This window comes from Rhipicephalus sanguineus, chromosome 7 (assembly GCF_013339695.2).
Source record: "Rhipicephalus sanguineus isolate Rsan-2018 chromosome 7, BIME_Rsan_1.4, whole genome shotgun sequence".
Taxonomy (NCBI): Eukaryota; Metazoa; Arthropoda; class Arachnida; order Ixodida; family Ixodidae; genus Rhipicephalus; species Rhipicephalus sanguineus.
Genome location: NC_051182.1, coordinates 146,222,750 through 146,244,917, shown reverse-complemented (window position 1 = coordinate 146,244,917; position 22,168 = coordinate 146,222,750). Strand labels below are relative to the sequence as shown.

Below are 22,168 nucleotides of genomic sequence, written 5' to 3'. Positions count from 1 at the left end.
ATAGATAGATAGATAGATAGATAGATAGATAGATAGATAGATAGATAGATAGATAGATAGATAGATAGATAGATAGATAGATAGATAGATAGATAGATAGATAGATAGATAGGAGGAAAAAAAACACGGGTAGAAAGCGGAAGCAAAAAGCAGGCGCCTTGTTTTGTCCCAAATGTTCAAGTCTGCCTTATACGCGCACTAATCAACTTATATATACTATACCCTGTTGTATTATGGACTTTCGGACCCACATGCTCTGGTGGTGTACCCGATCATACTCTACAAGCGATAACAACTCGGCCGGGTGAGATGCTGCCTTCAGTAGCCCTCTTCTCAGCCTCAGTCCCCTTGAGCAGGCCCACGATGCGGCCTGGAGGCTTCGCCTTCCAGTCGGTACGTGGAAGCGGCCCGCTGCATGCTGAGACACGCTCTGCAGGACCTCAGTAAACTTTTCCATGCCACACCGGAGACCTAATTAAGCCTTCCGAGTGGGTATGTGCCATCGATACAGTAAAGGCCCCTCATCTACGTCACCCACACAAGGTCAGGCTCGAGAGGCAATCAGCAGTCGCAGAAGAAGAAGCATCAGCCCGCGCAGCCGGTGGGCTTGGTCGAGTGTCCGACGGAGATCCTTGTCTTCCGGTTGAACCAACGTCAAGCGGATCAGGATGGCGACCGGTGAGGATGTAGAGGCGGCTCGTCGCTGCATTGTGACTGCTGGCACTCTAAATACACGCGGAATGAATTCGCGATAGTTGACTATGAACTAGACCTCCCACTGCCAGCCTTCTAGCTTCCTTGGTCTATACTGGCACGCGGATTCAACACACACAATCTAAAGAGAAAGAATTTTACGCTTAAAGAGGATCTATTCATGCCAAAAGTTTGCAGCAAGATATATGGCCCTGATCATGAACTGTAACACTTCGCACTGCTGCTTGGCTGCTTTTCAGGGGAAAAAAGTGTAGCCTTTGTTTACGGGGAAACTATCTTGTGCGAAGATGTTGTAAGCTACAGAGTTACAGTATAGGCATGAGCGCCGGCTGGGGTGTGCAAAAAGGCCACTTGCAGCCTCTAGCATTTTCGCCTCCATCGAGAATGCTGCCGCCGCGGCCGGGATTCGATCCCGCGACCTGCGGGTCCGCAGTGAAGAACGAAAGCCAATAGATCACCGTGGCAGGTAGCGCTATAGCTCTCTTGTAGAAATGTTGTTTCAGTAATTTGCTGAGGGCGCTCTGAGACATAGCAGCATTCTTCCAACGATTCGAGGACAGGGACCTTTACTTAACAGGAAAAAAAGCGAAAGGTTAGAGCTCTCGCGTTAATGCTGCTACAAGTACTTGCAAATACCAACGCGTGAATATTGGCCCAAGGCCGCTTATCATTCGCATTCAAGAGTCACACATTTGCGGGCCCTATATAGCTCCACCGCAGTGGCGCCGCCGCCAGGAAATGTACCCGCAACCTCCCGCTCAGCAGTACGCCATAGCCCCCGAGGTGGGTTACCAATACGGGCCTCAATTCGTGCCTCCAGTCAACGCGCCGCAAATTTACTATCGACGTACGTATTGCTCTACGGCAGACATAACATATGTATTTTTCTTGTGACGTGTATATGCATATCCAAACCTGCCATTCTGAGCGTGGCCTCCGCGATTACCTCCTGAAGCGCGCAACGGTGCGCAGCCGGAGCTAATCGCGGAGGCCGCGCTCTGAGACGTGTGGTCTACATCTCTGCTACCTTTCCTTTCAGCATCCGATGAAAGCATGATGCTGAGCTCCGGCAGCATACGTACAACGTAAGTATACGCAAGCGTGAGTATGGGAAGGCGCTCTCTTGGCCGATCACCGAGGGCCAACTAATCGCGATTTCATACTTATACAAGGAGTCATGAACGACCACTCGGCATTGGTGAGAAAACACATACTGCGTATAGCAGACACTGCTTAAGAACTGCTCAAACAAATCTTGCAGTCGTGCGCGGGAAGGAGAGTTTACAAGCGGAACGCAAACTTGCCATTTTCTCAGGCGCCCTCTTTTCATACAGAGGCCTATTCTTACTCTCTTCGGAGCTGCCAGTGGCTGCTGTTTGACGTCGAACAGCAGGTAGCACGCTATTGGCCAATAACAGACATAAAGCAAGAGTGGCGTTTGGATTAGATGCGCTTCTTGTCACGGGGTGCCGCCTCGTGTCGGCGCCGCGATCCACAGTCAGCTAACATTACACAGCACCCACAATAGCGCGCACAGGAATCGCAGCGGGAGGGAGTGGTCGCGTTTCATCACGCGGCCAAGGTCACGATGAGCGCTGATGTAACTTCTTTCCCCCGTGTCATCCATCCTTGTGTAGCTTCCAGCGCGATCGTCGGCACGAGAGAAGAGAGCAAGCGCTTAAAGCGCGTGACAAACCACTGTTACCGCTCTCGTTCTTGACGAAGTCCGGACGTTTTCGCGGCATTATCGGTGTACTGTGGCCGCCGCGGTGTGCAGCTCACGATGCTTAAATCAGTCAGTGGCCGTGTCCATGTGCTTTTGGGTATATGAAGCAGTTAGTTTATGGGTATATGACATCATGTGTGGAGAGGAGTGAACAATCTATAGCTGATTTGAAATCTAATTGAGACTACCGTGCCGCGTGTTTCGCAATAATGTTCGGCCCAAACGTTCGCAGGAGCCCCGACTACCAATCGTCAGCGTTTTCTGGCCACGTTCAGAAAGCGTTTCAGTGCCCCTTTGAGATGGAATAGCTGAAGGCTAATGGATCTTGGAGACAAACTTCTAACTCCGGTGTCGTTGGTTGTGAGCGAAAAATCATAATCTTGTCCATGACCGAAAAAGTTGGGAAGGGTGCAAATAAAATACATAATAAAAACTACGGCTCGAGCGAAAATCGTAGCCAGGCCGTCTGCGTGGCAAACGGGTGTTCTACCACAGAGCTACGATATTGCTCAACAACGTTGCTTGTTGGGCGAGTTGGAACAAGTCAGTCATAATGGTATTTAGCGCAAACACTAGACAGCGCAAACACTAATGCGCTGCGTCCTCGTCCTCTACTTTGTCTGTTGTCTAATGTTTGCGCTAAATACCATTATGACTACGATATTGCTTGAAACTGCTTCGGAAAAAATCCATATTAATGGGCCCATATGGGAAAAATGGGAAAAAAGCCATATTAATGTCATGTAGTGGAAGGAGTCTAACGCATGTAAGTTGCGTGCCTGAAGCGTAGAATCGCGACAGGCGTCAAAATTGCGCAACGAGTGGGTATTTTAAAGGCACACCCATTACAAAGCGCTCAGTCGCATTTTATCATCATCAGCTGCAAAGGCATCAACAAAGTGAGCAGCTGCGTAGGTTCGCGTGTTGCCTTGTGTAGTGGGCCCTTCGCTGATTCGCAAAAAGAAGAAAGAATTATGGCGTAGTGGGCACTTAACAAGTGTACTTGCTGTAGCTATTATAGGATAGTTTGAAATGGCCAATGTTATGCACACAGTCATTCGCTTCCTTACGGCGCGGTTGAGGCATGCACCGAGAACCGAAGCCAGGCTAGCAATTGAGAAGGCGATGCGCAAGGGGCCCGATTACGCTAAATCGTTCTACTCTTGAAGGCGAGGCTCAAGCGTCCTCGAAGTTTCTTTTTTTAGATTTTCCTGTCCGTGTTCAACATTTCAGGAGGCCGCAGAATGAGGAGGACGACGACGCGTTCCCGGACGAAATCATCCCCCTCATCTGCTGCACCATACTGCTCCTGCTCGTTATCATGATTGTTCTGCTCATTCTGGTGTCCAACGCGTACGGAAGTGAGTCGCATTCGCGCTTTTACCCCTCTATCGATGCGAATGCCTCTTTGGGCTACTTCGAAAGCTTTATCTATCTATCTATCTATCTATCTATCTATCTATCTATCTATCTATCTATCTATCTATCTATCTATCTATCTATCTATCTATCTATCTATCTATCTATCTATCTATCTATCTATCTATCTATCTATCTATCTATCTATCTATCTATCTATCTATCTATCTATCTATCTATCTATCTATGTGCTATGCATGTATGTATGTATGTATGTATGTATGTATGTATGTATGTATGTATGTATGTATGTATGTATGTATGTATCCGCCCTATTTAACTCGGCCTAATGGTCTACCTACTTAGCTTGGCCAAAGGACCACGTGCAATTTAACTATCTTTGACCAAGCGACGTGACATCATCGCTTGGCCAAAGATGGGCCGATCCCGGTGGCAGTGAAAACTCCACTTCAAGTGCAGAAAGCTTCTTGGGAAAGGCTGAGGGGGATGAACCATGAAGTCCACTGAGACCGTGAAGGAAACTTTAACACGTGACTCTCGCACTCCGGCAGGGCGCTGCCGGAGTTAATCTCGGAGGCCACGGCATAACTTAACGTATTACCGAGCGGGCAGCAGGCTTTCGCCTTCAAATGTCGGAGTGTAACATTCGGCCGAACTTTAATGCTGCTAAATTATCGGATGGTACTCTCAAGACGGGGCCACCGGCCGTCCTGCTCATGACGTTAATCTGGAGTGAGCGCCCATTGGTGCAGACTTTTGCACATCCGCCTTTCAGGAGGAAATGTCGCAGCCGCCCCTAAAGTTGTACCTGACTATAGACGTCACTTACCAGTTGGAATCTGCGAGCTGTGTATTGAATTTTTCTTTCTCGCTCTCTCTTTCTCTCTCTCTTCATTTGACCCTCTCTGAGCTCGTTTCTCACCCATCAGAGTTATTGCATCCCTGGCCGAAAAACCGGCTCACGTGTTGTGGTAGAGAAGCAGAAGATTACGAAGATGACGAAGAGAGCGCGCGTGCCGGTTCATGATGATGATAATTTCTATTCGCAACCAACGGAGCTTCTACGAGCTCAAACAGCTCCACCGTTAAAAAAATTTTACGGCGTAGTACTTTGTTAGTATCGTGTTCCAGTAATGTCTCCGTCTGACATTTGATCTTTCTGCGCAGCCGATGTACTTCCTGATCATTTCCTTATCTTTCTTTGTTTCTTTTTGCAGACAGCGAAGAGGATTCGGGGACAGGTGAGCCTTTTTTTTTAATTGTCTTATTTAAAAGTAAGGCTGCCACTCGCGACAATTACAAGTGGCGTTACTATACAATATTTATTCCCATGATGTTAGGATTTCGTACGGTAGACTATTATATGTCTGAACAACAGATGAGCAGAGATCCTGAAACGCCTCATTGTATGCTTTCTGTGAAAAATGAATAGGCGCTATTGGAACGGATGCTTTATTTATTTATTTATTTATTTATTTATTTATTTATTTATTTATTTATTTATTTATTTATTTATTTATTATTTATTTCAGTACCTTCAGGGCCGTAAGGCGTTACTGAAGGCACAATATATACAAAAGGAAGAGGACAACAACAAAAAAGGGTGCTGAGAGTATGCAATGCTTTCAACAGCAGCCTTAAAAGCAGTGCAAATTCTCCGCAAATTTATGCAAATTTATGCAAATTTTCTGTGGGAGGGACGGCGACGGCTGCGGGCGGAGCTGGCATATTTTCTTAGGTTGTAACCCGGTCTAGCCCTCATCAAGCTGTTGCTAATAAAAGATTGAGGTCCTGTAGCTCTTTAAAGTATCGCATTTCGTAACATAACTTCATATCAGGGTAGCTGAAGTGGTTCCAATTTTTGCCTTCGATCCTTCTGCAGGTACCGGCACGCCAACATATGCAAAGATAAAGGGTGGTGGTAAGTTTTCGCAACCGAATGTGGTGTAACCGTGCGACGAGCACGAAACAATTCCTGTGCCGTTGAGTGATTACTTGGTCTAATGATAACGCAATAAGATTTTAAAAAAAGATGAGAAAATAAGTTTTATGCAAGTAAGGCTCTCAATAAATCTTAGGAGCACTTGCATAAGTGGAAGGCAGTTGCTTCCTCTAGCGCCATTGCGCGTACTGGACGACAACGAAATGCCTCACGTTCTGAACTTGACATTTCCGGATTTCAGTTTTCGTCAATTTATTTTTCTGCTGCAGCCTGTATCGGTGTTTTTACGGGGGCGCTGTATATGGCGAGGGCATTCCGTTTATTGGCGAGCCAGAACATTAGTGCCACAGAAATTGGACCAACCCCACTACCCCACGCAAGAAATTTTTGCATATGCGTGCACAGGAAGTGGAAATGTCATGATGTCATCATTCGCCGAATCCTGCGGTCGCACTGACTGCATGCAGCGCACGAGATTGGCTGAACTGCCGCGATATTTCTAAGTTCTAAGGCGAAAGCCTTCGATGCGTCATCAAACGCGAAAATTGATTGTCTACCGTCGTCGCGCAACGTACGTCGTCAACTCTAGCGATACAAAAAATCATCACGTGATGATGTCTTCACGACGTTATATATGGACAAAATTTGTGACTTTACCGTGACATCATCGGGACATCACAATATTTCCCGATATATGAGGTCATGATGACGTCATTAATCGTGGCGTAACTATGACGCCACATAACGTCACATTGTGACGCCACCATGACGCCATAATCCGACGTCATCACATGACATCGTGGCTTGGCCAGAGGTGGGTCGATCCTGGAGGTCGTGCAGCGAGGTGCAGAAAGGTTGCGATGCCTCCGATTCTGGAAGCAGTGCAAAACCACGTTAGTTGCACAAAGCTTTGGAAAGGGGGCGGGGAGGATCAATGCATCGATTGAGGAGAAAAAGATGGCGCCTTGGAGTCTTCTTAGGCGATAGCACAAGGGAACCTATGAGTTTTTCACTGCACCGGAAGAAACGAAGATAGGAGTAGGTTGGAAAACATATTTAAATAAATTTTCCCAAGTATAATCTCGTTGTATAATGAGGAGCCGGTTTGCGTCAGCCAGCGCCACTCGTGGTCAGGGCGCAGAATATGAATCATTTGCTCTAACGTGTCGCGTAGTTAGGTTTGTGAACTTTACGGTATTGCACATGGCCAATAAGCCTTCGTTTGCTATACATAGTCTTAAACCTTATCGAGGGAAGGCCTTCGCTATGAAATTAAAAAGAAAAAAAGAAGAGGAGATCGTGGGGCCTAGTTTCTATCTTTTTTTTTTGTTGCACGCAACTCAATGAAGGCAACAGGTAATGAGGCATAGGAAATCATTAGTCACTTTGTCATGATGTTTATAGCGTTCGAATAAACTGAACTAATTTTGAGGTAAATGTAAAATTAAATAAATATAACGAAGTACAAGTCACCGCCGCTGGGGACTGAACCCACAACCTTATCTTCCTGCTCATCTCTGTTCCAGGAACAACTACGACAACAACCATTCTACCACCAATCATAACGCGTAAGTCATCTTCGAAGCCGCACACTGCAATGCGGTGGACGCACCGCGGTGTAGCCGAGTTGCTGCGGAGAAAGACTGCTGCGCCAGTACGACGTCGCGGGTTCGATTCCAGACTACAGCAGTCGCATTCTTATGGCGACAGGATGCAAGAATAATTATGTGTCGTGCATTGAGTGCACATTAAAAACCTTTTCTAGCTGCGCACCTACGGAGTTGGCATCGTGTATACCGAAGGTCGCGGGATCGAATCCCCCCCGCGGCGGCTGCATCTTTGATGGAGGCGAAAATGTTTGAGGTCTGTGTACTTAGACTCAGGCGCACGTTAAAGAACTCCAGGTGGTTTAAATTTCCTTAGCTCTCAACCACGGCGTTTCCCCTTAATCATATCGTGCGTGGTGTTGGGACGGTAAACCCCAGATATTAATATTATTATTATTATTATTATTATTATTATTATTATTATTATTATTATTATTATTATTATTATTATTATTATTATTATTATTATTATTATTATTATTATTATTATTATTATTATTATATGGCATCGTGTATAATAACTCTCGTACCGGCTCCGGCACCGAAATGTGAGGCCATGCGTGCATGTCCAGGCAACAATGAAATGTGCCAACGTGAAATTTCAAGTGACCTCTACAAAAGGTCAGATTAACATATCAGAAACGGTTGATCGCCGACATGCGCCCGCGATCGAAAGAGCCTCAGTTATTGGAAAACGGCGCTTATAAGTCCGCCTGTGACCTTCGAACCTTCGAGGGCCGTATTTCTTCATAACACCCTCCTTAACTCGCCCCTCTGATCATTATTGAGCTGGCGTATGAACGCTAGTGCATTGACGTATGTAGACGTGAGTGCAAACGTAAGTCGACTTAAGATGCTGAAGTTGAGTTTATATGAGGTCGGCAAAAAGTGTAGTCCCCTTCAGACTCACTAAAGTTCTTAATTACTGTCCCAAATGATGTCTTTAGCCATCTTAAGATGACTGCGGCAACAGAAGTAATTGTGAAGATAGCGAACAAATATCGCATCTCCCTGATTTTTGAGGATTCGGACACACAGGCCCGTAGCCAGGAACTTTTTTCGGGGGGGGGGGGGGGGGCATTTGCTGAAAGCCTTGACTATTTGTGAAAAACGCCTATTTTCATGAATTATGTTCGATAAAACACCATGTGTCATCAAAATTTCGGAGGGGGGGGGGGCGAGCCCCCTGCCTCCCCCCTCTCCCTGGCTACGGGCCTGCGGACACATTTCTTGACACACCCTGTATTTCGTGTTTAGGGCTCACTAGGACTGAGACTTACCAAGATTTTTCTCAACCGGACTCGCTCGGACTCAGTCTCGAGAAGCAGTTTTCCTCAGCCGGACTCAGTCAGACTCAGTCTCACCGAAATTTTTCTCAACCGGCTCACTCGGAGTCAAACTCATCGGAATATCACTCCCCGGGACTCACTCAGACAACCAGCTCGTTCTGAGTCTGAGTGAGTCGACTCATGAGTGAGCTTGCTGACCTTTGATGGGGACATCATCACAACTTTGTCCATCTCATTTCGCAGCCGCTCCGCCAGTCGTCCCTACCATCACGCAAGCGCCGTCTCCTGTAATACCGCCGCCGACTCAACAGCCAACTGTACCACCCCCGACGACGACGCCGACGACAGCGCCTACCGTGCCTCCCACGACAAAAGCGCCGCCTGTACCACAGACTACGCCAACGACGAAACCACCAACGACAAGGCCCACGACGACTAGGCCACCAACGACGACAAGACCGACAACCACGACGCGTAGGACCACGACGCCGACAACCACGAAGTCTACAACGACGAAGCGTACAACCACAAAGCCTACAACCACGAAGCCGACAACCACGAAGTCTACAACCACAAAGTCGACAACGACAAAGCCGAGAACGACGAAGTCTACGACGACAACGACGACAACGCCGACTACGCAAAGCACCACGAAAACAACGCCATTTCCAGGAACACGTAAGTCTGGCGTGGCGTGCTTGCGCATGTGCACGTAACCATTGATAAATACACTAGAATAATAGAGTATTACGTCATGTAGCCAGCCTTCGCTAGCGAACTCCCTCCTCCATCTGGTGTGAAAGCGAGGGCACGCTAACAATAAGAAAACATGCTATTCGCGCACTTGTTCTCGTAATGTAGTGAAACGTCACTACGAGGCAGTCCCATATGACGCAAACACTATGTACTTAGCCGTTTAAGATATTTGCTATGAACGTATACTTTTTATTAACTCTATAGCAGTGGTAAACTAGTTTTCATTTACTTCATTGTGCTTATGTTTATTTATTTATTGAGCTTATTTGGAAATTCAATGTCTGGGTTGAAAGGACTAAAGGCAGACTAATTCTACTTGACTAAGGTCCATCCACCCATACATAAGCTCACGAGTAGTGACTGAACAATGGCAAAAGTAGCAGAGACTATACTAAACCATACTAAAGATAATGGAAAAAATAACAAAACAATAACAAATATAGTTTTACCCATTAGTACGGTTGGTCTTGCGTGTTGTACGGATGCTCGACAGAACATCAATAAAGCTTTGCGCTTCCTAGCAATTCCGGAGCTGTCTCAAACCGTGACCAGAATATCAATTCCATTCTCAAACCGTGACAAATTGTGGTATTCTGAAAAATTTGGGCCTGTTGACGGGCGTTGCAGTTACGGCCATCGTCCGTGGCATACCAGATACATTTTACTTCATAATGATGTGTCACCTTTGTGTGGCAGGCATTCTTAGATTTTAAATGCTAGTTTACCACTATCCCTCAAGAGGAAGGTATATAAACGGCTGCATCTCACCGGTACTTATCTACGTAGCAGAAACCTGGAGCCTTGCGAAGAGAGTTCAACATAAACTGAGGACCAGGCAGCGAGCCATTGAAAGGAAACTGGTAGGTATAACCTTAAGAGACAAGCAGAGAGCAGAGTGAGTCAGGGAACTGTCGCGTGTTAAGGACATCTTAGTCGAAATCAAGAAGAAATGGGCATCGGGACATGTAGCGCGTAGGCGATATACCCGCTTGCCATTAAGAGTAACCGATTGGATAAGGCAGGCGCGCGAGGGGAGAGGCAGAAAGTTAAGTGGGCAGATGAGGTTAAGAACATTGCGGAGATAACGTGGACACAGCAAGTGCAGGACCGGGTTGATTGGCGAAACATGCGAGAGGCCTTTGCCCTGCAATGGGCGTAGTCAGGCTGGTGATGATGACGATGATGATGTGTCGCTTTGCGTTTTCATTGCATGCAATACCGATCAACTCGCAAGCGAGAGCGTTTCTTTTTCTTTATCCTTCGTTCTCTTTTGCAGCATCAAGACCTGGAAAACCACCACGTAAGAGAGTCGCTCGTATCTCTATTTACCATATCATACTCACGCCGCGCGACATTTGACAGACCTCCCTCTGACGACGTGCACCGAGTGACGACTAACAGTGTTTCCCTAACCAACACCTCCTCTAACTACATGCCTGGAACGTCGCTGTCTTTTCCATAGAGCCGCAAGCCGTATGAACATACTTAAGAAGAAAATTGGCATAGCTTGCACTAGTGCCGGAAGGCTGGGTCAAGCGGAGCTGTGACAGGGATCGATTGGTGATCGATCAGCACTAGTTCGATATCGATTGGCTATCGATCGATATTAAACGTCAATTTACCATCTAGTGAGCTCAGGCATACGTTCCGCGCCATTTCGCATGTAATATTGGTTATTGAGTGGCTGGCGACCTGTACTGATTGGTTATCCATTGGTTCAACTAAGCTCAATTAGGCTCGACCGACACCACCTTTGCATACCTTAGCTTGATCGGGCTACAACTTGACTTTTGAAGGATATTGGTTATCGATCAGAATTAATTGGTTATCGATTGACTCGACCAAGCTAAGTTGGGCTATACTACATTTACATTTGACATATCTGGACTAAAATTACGTATAACTTGGTTTTCACAGGTTATTGATCGTTTATTGATCAGTACTGATTGGCTATCGATTGATACGACTGGCTTAGTTAAGTTTAATTAGACTGGACTAAGATCACATCGGCATAGCTAAGCTCAACTAGCCTCTCTTAACCACGTTAGACCAGATTGGGCTAAGTTTAGTGCAATTGGCAACGCTGGGCTGAGTTTTGTGTCGGCGCAAAACGGCATAACGAAAAGCTTAGCAGTTCCGCTGTAACAGAATACAAGGGACCACCCGCCACTGTGGTCTATAGTGGTTGTGGTGCTCGACTGCTGACCCGAAGGTCGCGGGGTCGAATCCCGGACGCGGCGGCCGCATTTTCGGTGGAGGCGAAACCGCTTGAGGGCCGTGTACTTAGGTTTAGGTTCACGTTAAAGAACCACAGGTGGTCGAAATTTCCGGAGCCCTCCACTTACGGCGTCCCTCATAATCGTATCGTGGTTTTGGGACGTAAAACCCCAACAATTATTAATTACAAGGGACGAAAACAGTCATGCGCGGGCCGGGCTGCGTGTTTGAGTCCCCTGGCCTGCAGGCCGATTTTGGTGTGTCTTGTAGCATTCCTGAGCTGTCCACTCCGCTGCTTCCACCTCGCAGGTCGGTTCACACTCATCTGCGTGTTCGAGTTTCTCACCCCAAATGTCTGGGGTCCCGTTCACCAGTGCACCGACTACGTCTACATACGGATGTACAACTACGAACACCACCGAACTGGGGACCAGAAAATTGAGTTTACCGGGAAAAAACTGGTGAACTGTGAGTCGACACGTTTTCTGAAGCATGCCGTTCGCGCGTTGTATGCTTATATAAGCACACGAGCAAGGTTATGGAGACCATGGAGAAAGGGAAAAAAAATTGAAGGAGCCCTTTGGAAAAATGGCGAAGCTTGACGTGCGTGTGCCTGACGTAATACTTCTTTCTTTCTTTCTTTCTTTCTTTCTTTCTTTCTTTCTTTCTTTCTTTCTTTCTTTCTTTCTTTCTTTCTTTCTTTCTTTTCTTTCTTTCTTTTCCTTCCTTTCTTTCCTTTCTTCCTTCTTCCTTCCTTCTTCCTTCCTTCCTTCCTTCCTTCCTTCCTTCCTTCCTTCCTTCCTTCCTTCCTTCTTTCTTTCTTTCTTTCTTTCTTTTGTCTTTCTTTCTTTTTCTCTTTTTTTCTTTCTTTCCTTCCTTCCTTCTTTCTTTCCTTCCTTTCTTTCTTTCTTTCTTTCTTTCTTTCTTTCCTTCGCATTGCGTAATGCTCCCTCCTAAATGTTTCCTTCCTCCCGGGCTGAAATTGGGCGTTCATCCACGTGCTTAGCAGAGCAATACTTTCGTTGCTACGGGCAACGACGACGGTCATGTGTTCGTATCTAGGCAACAATGAAATGTGCCAACGTGAAATAAGTCACCTCGATAAAAGATCATAATGCCATATTCCAAACGGCCGATTGCCTGCAAGCCCACGACCGAGAGAGCCTCAATTATTGCAAAAAAGGCACATACAAATATTAGATGCGAAGTATCTTAAGGCCAAGCTCAATCCGGTGGTGTGCGGCGTGACCACCCTTACTGCGCATGCGCATACCCTCTCCACACACCTCCTCTCCACTCACCCTCCCCCCTTCCCCTATCCATTTTCCCTCTCCTCTTCCCCTCTCCACTTTCCCTCTCCCCTCCCCCTTTCCACTCTTCCTCTGAAACGCGGGCTAGACATGCCGAAATTCTCTCCTGCGCAACGCCGCGATGAGCTCGAGCGCATGCGCGTCCCCTCCCCTTCTCTCTCCTCTCCTACGCTGCCCCCCTCTCGCCCGCCTGTCGACCGCGTTCCCCGCTCGCCCTGTGAGAATTAACGGCCAGGCTAGATGGAAGATACGACGCGCGTAGCGTCCCTCTTCGCGTTCCACGACGCGAGGTCGGTAGCATGCACAACGAACGCCAACGGAACGCGATCGTGCAAATGCTCCGGCTTCGCATCGCCTCATGGTCCCCTTTAGCGGGAGATGGTGTATTTTTTTTTTCTTAAAGTGGTTCATGACCCCTTTAAGATACTTCGCATCTAAAAGCGGAGTGCCTTGAAACCCTTCCCTTCGCCCTCTTGAAACTCCCTGCAACTCACCCGGCGTTGCGCTATACCTCAGTGATCGGCGCTCTAATGACCTAGCTACAATGTTTTCGGGTCACATCGTCATTGACAGCGTCATGCGACGTCATCACTTGGTCACGTGACTTCTGGTAGCGTATTTATGACGTCATCGGACGCCGGGTTGTTACATCGAAGCTGTTTACGTCTATAGTCGGGGATAACTTTGCTTGGCAGTGAGTGGGATTCAAGGGAAGTCTGGCTCGCGTCCGACACTGACAAAAAGATATACACAAAAAAAATTGAGACGGCGCAGCTGGCGAAAAGTGCTCTAGCGCGCGTTCCTATATCTGTTTACATCGACATTTATCTATTTGCATAGAAAAGAACCTCTCTTGCTTTTATGGTGATTTCTTTGCGTGTGTTCAGCGATTGGACTCAGGCTCGACTGGGACACCAGCGCTGCATACGGCCATTTCTTCTTTGCGGGTGATCTCCAAATGAGGCGTGCCTATCTACAGTTTCCACAAGCCGACCTGTACATGGGCATGTGGGGTATGACGTACGTCCGCCTCCTGTGAGTACACCGTTGTCACGCGTGCTTATTCCAAAAAAAAAAGGATAAAGATCAAGTCTGGTGCTGTGTATCTGCATTTGTAACCTACCTATCATCTGTCTTTGGAATGTCGCTATTGTAAATCGCGAATAAAACGTCAGAGTACTAGAACTTACAGCTTCAGTGATCTTTGAAGAAACAGTAAGACGAACTTGGAGGAGGAGAAAACAACTTTATTGAAAACGGTCAAGATTTGAAAGGATTAGCTCCCCTCCCATATATGGCAGCCATGAGCCCTTGAGCTCTGGAGGCATCCCCGGCTGGCCGAAGTAAACAGTATTTTTTCACTTGTGTAGGCAGTAACTAGCATAAGTAATGAGGTCCTGTACTAAGGGTCTGAGCCAGAGACCACGCTGTTTAGACCTTTTGACTAGATGCCCGGATGATCTCGTTTTGTCCTCGCACCGACGCCCGGGCGTCTCGTCTGAGTGCCCGGATGTTTTCTTTTGAGTGCCCGGATGACGGCGCTCACTTTTAGTTTAAGGCCACTTGAAGGCCGCCGGAAACGGGAGCTAAAAGTACTTCATTATTTCGAAAATAGTTGGTATACTACTGAATGTTTGCATTCCACGTAATGGGCTCGCGCAGGACAGGGTAGGTGCAGGTCAGTGGGAGCGGTCTTCGTTTTGCACTGGATGTAAACAAGGGCTGCTAGTGCGGAAGCGTGGAAATGAGATAACGTGTGCAATTAATGTTACACTTTTGTGCTCTTATGAAGTTCCCGCGTTGTAGTTCGCATGTTTTATTCAATTCTTACCGTTCTTGTGTAATTTTGGTCTTTTTTTCTTACTTTTTTACTTATAGTTTTTATCTTTGTGAAAACTGAGAGTGAATTAAGAGACCGGGCGTAGAAACCAAAACTCAATTAAGAGACAGAAAGTAGAAACCAAACGTGAATTAAGGGACCGGTAATAGAATAGTTTACGGATTACCGTAAACTGTAAAACGTGCCGGCTTTATCGCCCTGCAATGCGAGCGTTGCTTGCCACCAAAGGCATTAATTTTACACTGTCGCGGCCTTTGTTAGAGCGCTATGGCCCAGATGGAGGCTGATTGCACTTTGCGTTGCAGGGAGAGCCTGTGGACGATTCAAGAGATCAACAGGTCAATATACGAGTTCGTGCGCACGCCTCTTAGGAGCAACATAAATTACACTCGCTTCGAAGGATTCGCTATCATCAATTCAATAGTACGGGACAACAGGGGCCACCATCAGGCGAACGAGACCTACGTGGTAAGTTTTGTTGGAGCTATGCGCGCTCTAGCGTGCCAGTTTTATAGCAGAGCCGTTATGCCCGTGGTTTGTTCGAATCACGATGGAGACAAGAAAAAATCACCATCATACCGGCGCGCGCACAGAATAGCTGTGCCTAGTTAAGCTAAGCTAATCATAGAAGCCTATAATGAAGCCTAGTTGAATATTGTAAAGCATAATTAGCCAAGTATAATCAAGTTAATTATTTGAGAGCCTAATTACGGCTTAATTAAGCAGAGTTGAGATTCTAGTGTGACTAGTCGTGTCGAACTCGGCAAGATGTGCCGAGATAAGCCTAATTGAGCCTACTTAAGACTTATACCAATTACTGCTAATTAGTCTTATGCTTATTTAAGCCTATGTTGACTTGTAATGCAATGTAATCGAGACAACTCAATGCTTGGAACTGCATTAAGTTGTACCATCGGGCACCAGATTTCTCGCAAGTCTTAACGAACCCCGCAGTGTTAGAGGCACTATTTAAACCACCTTGACGTTCTTAGTCGATTGCATTGTTTCCCCTCCCCCGCGTGGGTGTGAGGGGCGAGGGGGAGGAACAATGCAACCGCCAACATAAACAACTTCAGCTTTCGCCTTAATAACGGTCGCCACTGAGTTCTCACAATGTTGGTGATCTTCATTGCAGTATGACATCTTCAAGAATCCTCAGTACCCCATCTTACTGCCGGGCTGGAAGTTTATCCACACGATGAGTATCTGGCCATTTTGGCCAGTCCACCTACCCCTGGAAAAAATCGTGCACGTCGCCAAGTGAGCCATAATTACTTCTATGCTAAACAAGCTCTGATATCGATGTCGCTGTTGCCTTTCTTGATGCAGCCGCTGTTGCCGGAACTATATAGAGCTCGCCAAGTATATTCCTTGAAGCGTTATCAGTTACATCTTTGCACTGTATAAAATTGATAAGAGACACGCATCACACGAAAGGCATCTGTAGGACTGGTCACACTTACGTCACTTATGTCACGCACAGGCACCTAGAACATACGACGCGCGCGGCGATGTTAGCGATTTGGACTCTATGCGTAGCATGACGTCGACGGCAGAAGTGCACCTGAATTCTTCGTATAATTCTTATCGCAATGAAATGTATACAGGTATGCATAACAAGAATGCATTGCCTGTAGCGCTGATGACATCACGATCTGCAACTTACCGGAGTTCTCTAGGTGAAAAAGCTTGAAATCACTGCATTTGGTAGTTACTGACATGTAATAACAATATCTGGAGTTTAACGTCCCAAAACCACGATATGATTATGAGAGGCGCCGTAGTGGAGGGCTCCGGAAATTTCGACCTCCTGGGGTTCTTCAACGTGCACCTAAGTCTAAGTACACGTGCCTCAAACATTTGCGCCTCCATCGAAAATGCAGCCGCCGCGGCCGGGATTCGATCCTGCGACCTTCGGGTCAGCAGTCGAGCGCCATAACCACTAGACCACCGTGGCGGGGCAGTTACCGACATGTAGGACAGATACTCAATAAAGAAGGAACTAGAATGGAAGTTATGAAGTTCGCAGTGTGCGACGGAACGGAAGTTAGGCGTAACACTAAGGGACAAAGATACAGCAGAACGGATAGCAGAATAAACAGGGACATGCTTGCCGATCATCTATAGTTAAGGTCGAAGCAAAAAAAAAGGGGGGGGATGTAACGCGTTGCACAGATAGCAGGGCCTCATTTAATAAAGCGACGGCCAATAAGGAATGCGAAGCGCAGCCGAGGGACGAGGAGGAGTTAGGTGGGGTGATAAAATTTGTAAATTTGGGAGGCATAAAAATGGAATTCAGCTGGCGCCACACTAGGTAAAATCGAGATCCTTCGTCATACAGTGGGCATAAAGTAGCCAGTTGCACGCTGTTAAAGCCATCGGAATGCGAAGCTGTGGCCCCTTTCATTCGGTCCCTTCAAGTCTCTTTTTTTCGTTCTGCCCGGTTAAGCCACTTCTTTGTTGTTTCTTAATTTAAGCTAAGTCGGGTTTTTAGTTCCTGTCGACGGCTACGGTCGGCGTGGGTTACCCTATAGACTCATCTCTCTTTCTGCTATGCCTTTCCTTGTCAGCCGCAGTCTACCTTCTGCCATTTCAGGGGCGACACCTCGCCCTCAATCCACTGTTTGAATCGCGCTCCTTACGTAAGCTTCATCACGTGACCCCCCTCTCAATACAATGTTTGAATCGCCCTCCTTACGTAAGCTTCATCACGTGAGCCCCTTGTCCTCCTCTCTTCAGACCCACTTCTCCTCTCCGTCCTGGTCACGTGACCTTTCTTTAGCGTGACCGCGCCAACGACGCAGGGTATGCGTAAACAGCTTCGCTCTTAAAATAATAAGCTGATGCTGCTGCAGATGATGATACACATAGCGTATATTGCGACTAAAAGCTTATGCGACGTTTCCAACAAATTTCAAATAATTCTCTACGACCTAAAGCTTCCGTCATATTGTCGAACGAGCCCAAGTTCTGCAGCTTTGTTTGCAATGTAGGAAAGCGCCACAATTTCTAAAGCTTGCGCGTGCAGATGTTTTGTACCGCAAATGATAGCATTTTGTGACTGTGAATGATTGCGCCTTCCTGCGTGCTTCAGCTTCCCGGACATATTCGGGGTGAGCACGACCAACACGACGGAGGAACACAACGCCATATGGTACGACGCCAGTTACGTCGCGCCAGTCAACTGGGTCTCGCCTCCCAACCCCATATACCGGGCTAACGACGGGACCAGAGGCATGGTGAGCTCACAGACTGTTTACTGCATGATACTACCTAACCTAACCTAACCTAACCTAACCTAACCACCTACCTAACTAGATAGAAAGTGGAACCGGAGTCATGGTGAGCTCACACACTGTTTACGGCATGATGCTACCTAACCTAACCGCCTACCTAACTTGATAGTGGAACCAGAGGCATGGTGAGCTCACACACTGTTTACGGCATGATGCTACCTAACCTAACCGCCTACCTAACTTGATAGTGGAACCAGAGGCATGGTGACCTCACTCACTGTTTACGGCATGATGCTACCTAACCTAACCTAACCCCCTACCTAACTAGATAAAGCCACCGGGTTCGTGACTTTTAAGGCGTTAAGTCGCCGGGTGGTGACGCAACTTGTAAGGCTTTCGCCTCAAAAGTTGTGTGTTACCTCGCTGGACACGTCTGAGACAGAGGTTAAGAGCCGATTCAGAAGTCGCATTTACCGGAGACCTGATGTGAGACAACAATACAACTGTGAGAGGTCAAGCAGGGGAAATTAAGACGGCAATCTAGAATCCGAAGCGAGATCCAGAGCAGAAGTGCAAATCGAAAGTAATATCAATACTAGAATTGGGCACCGGTAACTTACTTTACGGACTGTATGTGGTATAACGGTATGTTTAGTGTGTCCCGCAAGTCACGTGACGGACGTTAAAGGTGACGTCAGGAGGGGAGGAGGAATATTGAGGTTACGTATTCGAGGTCTGGAAATTTGACCTGACTCGAAGCTAGACAAATGCCCCGAGGTAACTGTTGCCCATTTCTCGCTCATTGGGTGGCCCATCAATCGCCAGACAAATTGTCGTCCCTTTTTGTTTTGCAGCTCGACATTATCGCCGAGTTCCCATACTGGAAGCAACTTTTGAACCAGAGCAAGGTCTGCTTTTCGGTCACCACGTCGATCAACTACGCGACCATTACGTCGCTTCCCATCGACTTCCACAACGAGCTCAACGTTGGCTGGTTCAACGCGGTTCGCTTCCGCCGTTTCAACGTGAGTCTCGATTCGTCTGCGATAACATTCCATTAAGAAGAGCTCCAGTATTCTATTGTGTTTGTGATTGTTTAGTGTATAATATATATATATATATATATATATATATATAGACGGTTTCAATATCGCGATAGCAGGAGCACGTGGTGTACTCCAAGAAACTTCCGGTCACCTCATTTGTTATTCTGCAACACCGAAGCGTAAGCGTTGTTTTAAGTTGTGTCAGAGTAAGAGAATACTCTTTTTCCACTTTTACATAAAAGAAAGGCGCTTATAGTTAAGGACTAACCCTTTCAGTGTTGTGTGTAGCTTAGAAGAATATTTAATTCAAATATTTTGCTAGACACAGGGAGAAAAGTGTTGAAACTCTACGGGATACTCGCCAAGGCTTTTGTTCCCCGCCAATTCTGCTAGCCAGCGCCAGCGCACGAAACCGGAAGCGGTCCAGGGCCTGCGTTAGTAAACAGCGAAACCGTGAGAGAGAGAGCAGGGGATCTATGCATCAGTTCTGTTACAATTAGGAGTGATGGCTCTATGCCGGCGTCGGCTTCAACCAAGGTGGTTTAAAAAGAATTCCTGGCGTGGAAATTATGCCTCTAAAGTGAAACCGTACCCACCCTAAGATGGCGGCTGCGGCCCCCACCTTAGCAGGGGCGGAATAAAACGTTAGCGTCGGCTTCAACCAAGGTGGTTTAAAAAGAATTCCTGGCGTGGAAATTATGCCTCTAAAGTGAAACCGTACCCACCCTAAGATGGCGGCTGCGGCCCCCACCTTAGCAGGGGCGGAATAAAACGTTAGCGTTCTGCTAAGAGGAGGGAGCGTTTTCCTCGCACGCCCTGCAAGTTTAATATGACAATTTTTTCGGGGCAGGTTTCAACGGCAAAATCTTAGTTAATAACCAACGGTGTCAACAGGGGACCTATCTACCCATCTTCATTAGTACACACACAAGCACACTTATTTATTTGCGAAGTTAGTTAGGCCGAGTTTTCAGAAATATGTCGCGCATAGAAATATTCGGCGCGCTGAAATCCCTATACATGTTTAGGGATCATACGCAGCGTCTGTCCTTCGAATCCCAGTTCACAGGTATCAATGACGGCACCAAGAAGCTGAACGTGGAGGACATGGACATGCACTACGAGTTTGAGAACAGGAGCCGGTCTCACATGTGGGTGCACAGATATGCACATGGCATCGTAAGCGTCTTCATCTACGACGACGCCGCCACTCTGGCTCCAAAGGTACGCATGATTTGTCTGTTTTACATTTTAAAAAAAAATACCGGTCCTTACCGTTATACCGGGAACATGGGTGCACTCGAAGCGTGCATCCCTGTCCGGCAGACAGAGCAAGCGCCCCCTACACATAGCGCAGCTGGCCTTGAATTTGAGAAACGGAGCGCGTGGAGCCAGCTGAACCCTTCTTTCGCTTTCTCGGAAGGAAGGAGCGCTTCACGCCACCCTCTCAGCCATGATTGGCTGAGATAGTGGCGTGATACGGCGCGCCACTTGCGACAGCGAAGGGTTTCCGGCCGCCCGCTGCGAGTGAGGGGTACAACCTGTAGCCTCGAAGTGAGACTGGGTTTTTTTTCGTACGACGACGGCTTCACCCGACCTCGTAAGTCACCCAATACAAGCTTCGCTTGAAATGTACTTGAGTGTAAATGCGAGCGCGCGCGCGGGCACGTGGCGGCCCGCGCATTACGCGTGGGACTCACGGGGGATGCTCAAATCAGCCAGTGACCGTGAATTTGGGTATATGGCGCGGTCTTTTGGGTATATGGCGTCATTTGTAGAAAGAAGAGGGAACGGTTTCCAGTATACTTTGAGAATTAATTGTAAAGTCCAGGCCGCGTGCTGTGCTATAATGTTTGGCTCGCATGTTCTCAGGAGCCTCGACTACCGATGGGCAGTGTTTCTTACCATGCTGAAAAAGTGTTGCAAGACCCCTTTAGATGCCTCATCAAAGTCGAAAATTGGCTGTCGGTGTCGGCCGTCTTCCTGCGGCGTCGCGTCAATACGAGTGATGCAAAAAATGATCACTTGAGACGTCACCATGACGCACAATAAGGTGACGGCACATGGTGACGCCATCACACGACATCGTCGTTTGATCGAAGGTGGGCCGATAACGGAGGCAGTGGCAATCCCGGTGTAGTGCAGAAAGCGTTCAATTCCTTCGATCCTGGAGGCAGTGCGAGACCACGTTCAGGGGCAGAACGCTTTCGGAGGGGGGAAGATCAATACATGGAACTGACAAGAGAAACGAAAATGGCGTTCGCCTTCCAGTCGTCTCAGGCGAATGCATGTAAGACCTCTGAGCCTTTTTTTTCCCCTGAGAGTGCGTACCGAAACGACGCCACTCTCACTTCTGCAGATCGAGCAGTTGCTGGACGCTTGGCCACACGACCGGTGCGTCGTCTTCGACGACATCGGCGAGGACAGCCTCGAGGGCAACTTCACGTACTTTGGGCCACACGACGAGGTTCAGCAGGTTCGAGATGTTCAACGTCGTCTCCGGCGCCATGATCAAGAAGTACGGCGGCACCGTGTTCCCGGCCATGTATCACCAGAGGGTGCCCAATGCACACGACGCTCTTAGGAATATCACAACTTATCCTCCGTACGTTCCATGAAGCTGGATATAAAGAACAACTGAGACCGAAGGTAGCAGGCAAGTCGCAGGGGAGAACAAGAGGAGCCGCTAGAAATAAACCTTGCCTTTTCAGTGGTTCGAGCAACGATTGAAACTCTTGTTTCTCTTCCAAGCCCTTCCGGTCAAGCACTTCCGGTTTTCCGAATATTCAGAAAATCTTATGAGCGAAGCACCTTAGGGTCTCGGCTTGTCGGCGTGTCATGTCGGCGTCACGGTCCATCGTAAACGGGTATGCACTACAAAAATTGGGTAAATCCCACTACTCCCCACCGGTCCATACGACGCATATTACGAGATAAATGTTCGTCGTTACTGCCTAAAACATTGTTTGGCTTAGCAGCGGTCTCAGAATCCCCGACGAAATTTACCAAGGCGCTACAGTTCGTTATCTCAAACCAGACACACAAACGTGGATATCTACGGTAAAGTCATGTATTTAAAGCGACGCCTCTTTTTTTTTAATTCAG

At 47.4% G+C, this 22,168-nt stretch overlaps 1 protein-coding gene across 1 annotated transcript; it reads left to right on the top strand.

Annotated features, from left to right (window-relative positions):
- Positions 1 to 668: 668 nt before the first annotated feature.
- LOC119400198 (uncharacterized) lies at positions 669 to 21,692 on the top strand. The gene is made up of 15 exons (XM_049417540.1): positions 669 to 678; positions 1,754 to 1,799; positions 3,674 to 3,801; positions 5,038 to 5,061; positions 5,703 to 5,741; positions 8,902 to 9,336; positions 10,691 to 10,714; positions 11,941 to 12,099; positions 13,829 to 13,976; positions 15,087 to 15,249; positions 15,917 to 16,041; positions 17,876 to 18,020; positions 18,872 to 19,042; positions 20,126 to 20,287; positions 21,423 to 21,692. Exons 1-15 carry the CDS (start codon positions 669 to 671, stop codon positions 21,645 to 21,647), a joined length of 2,004 nt encoding a protein of 667 aa, XP_049273497.1. The 3' UTR covers positions 21,648 to 21,692.
- Positions 21,693 to 22,168: the final 476 nt, after the last annotated feature.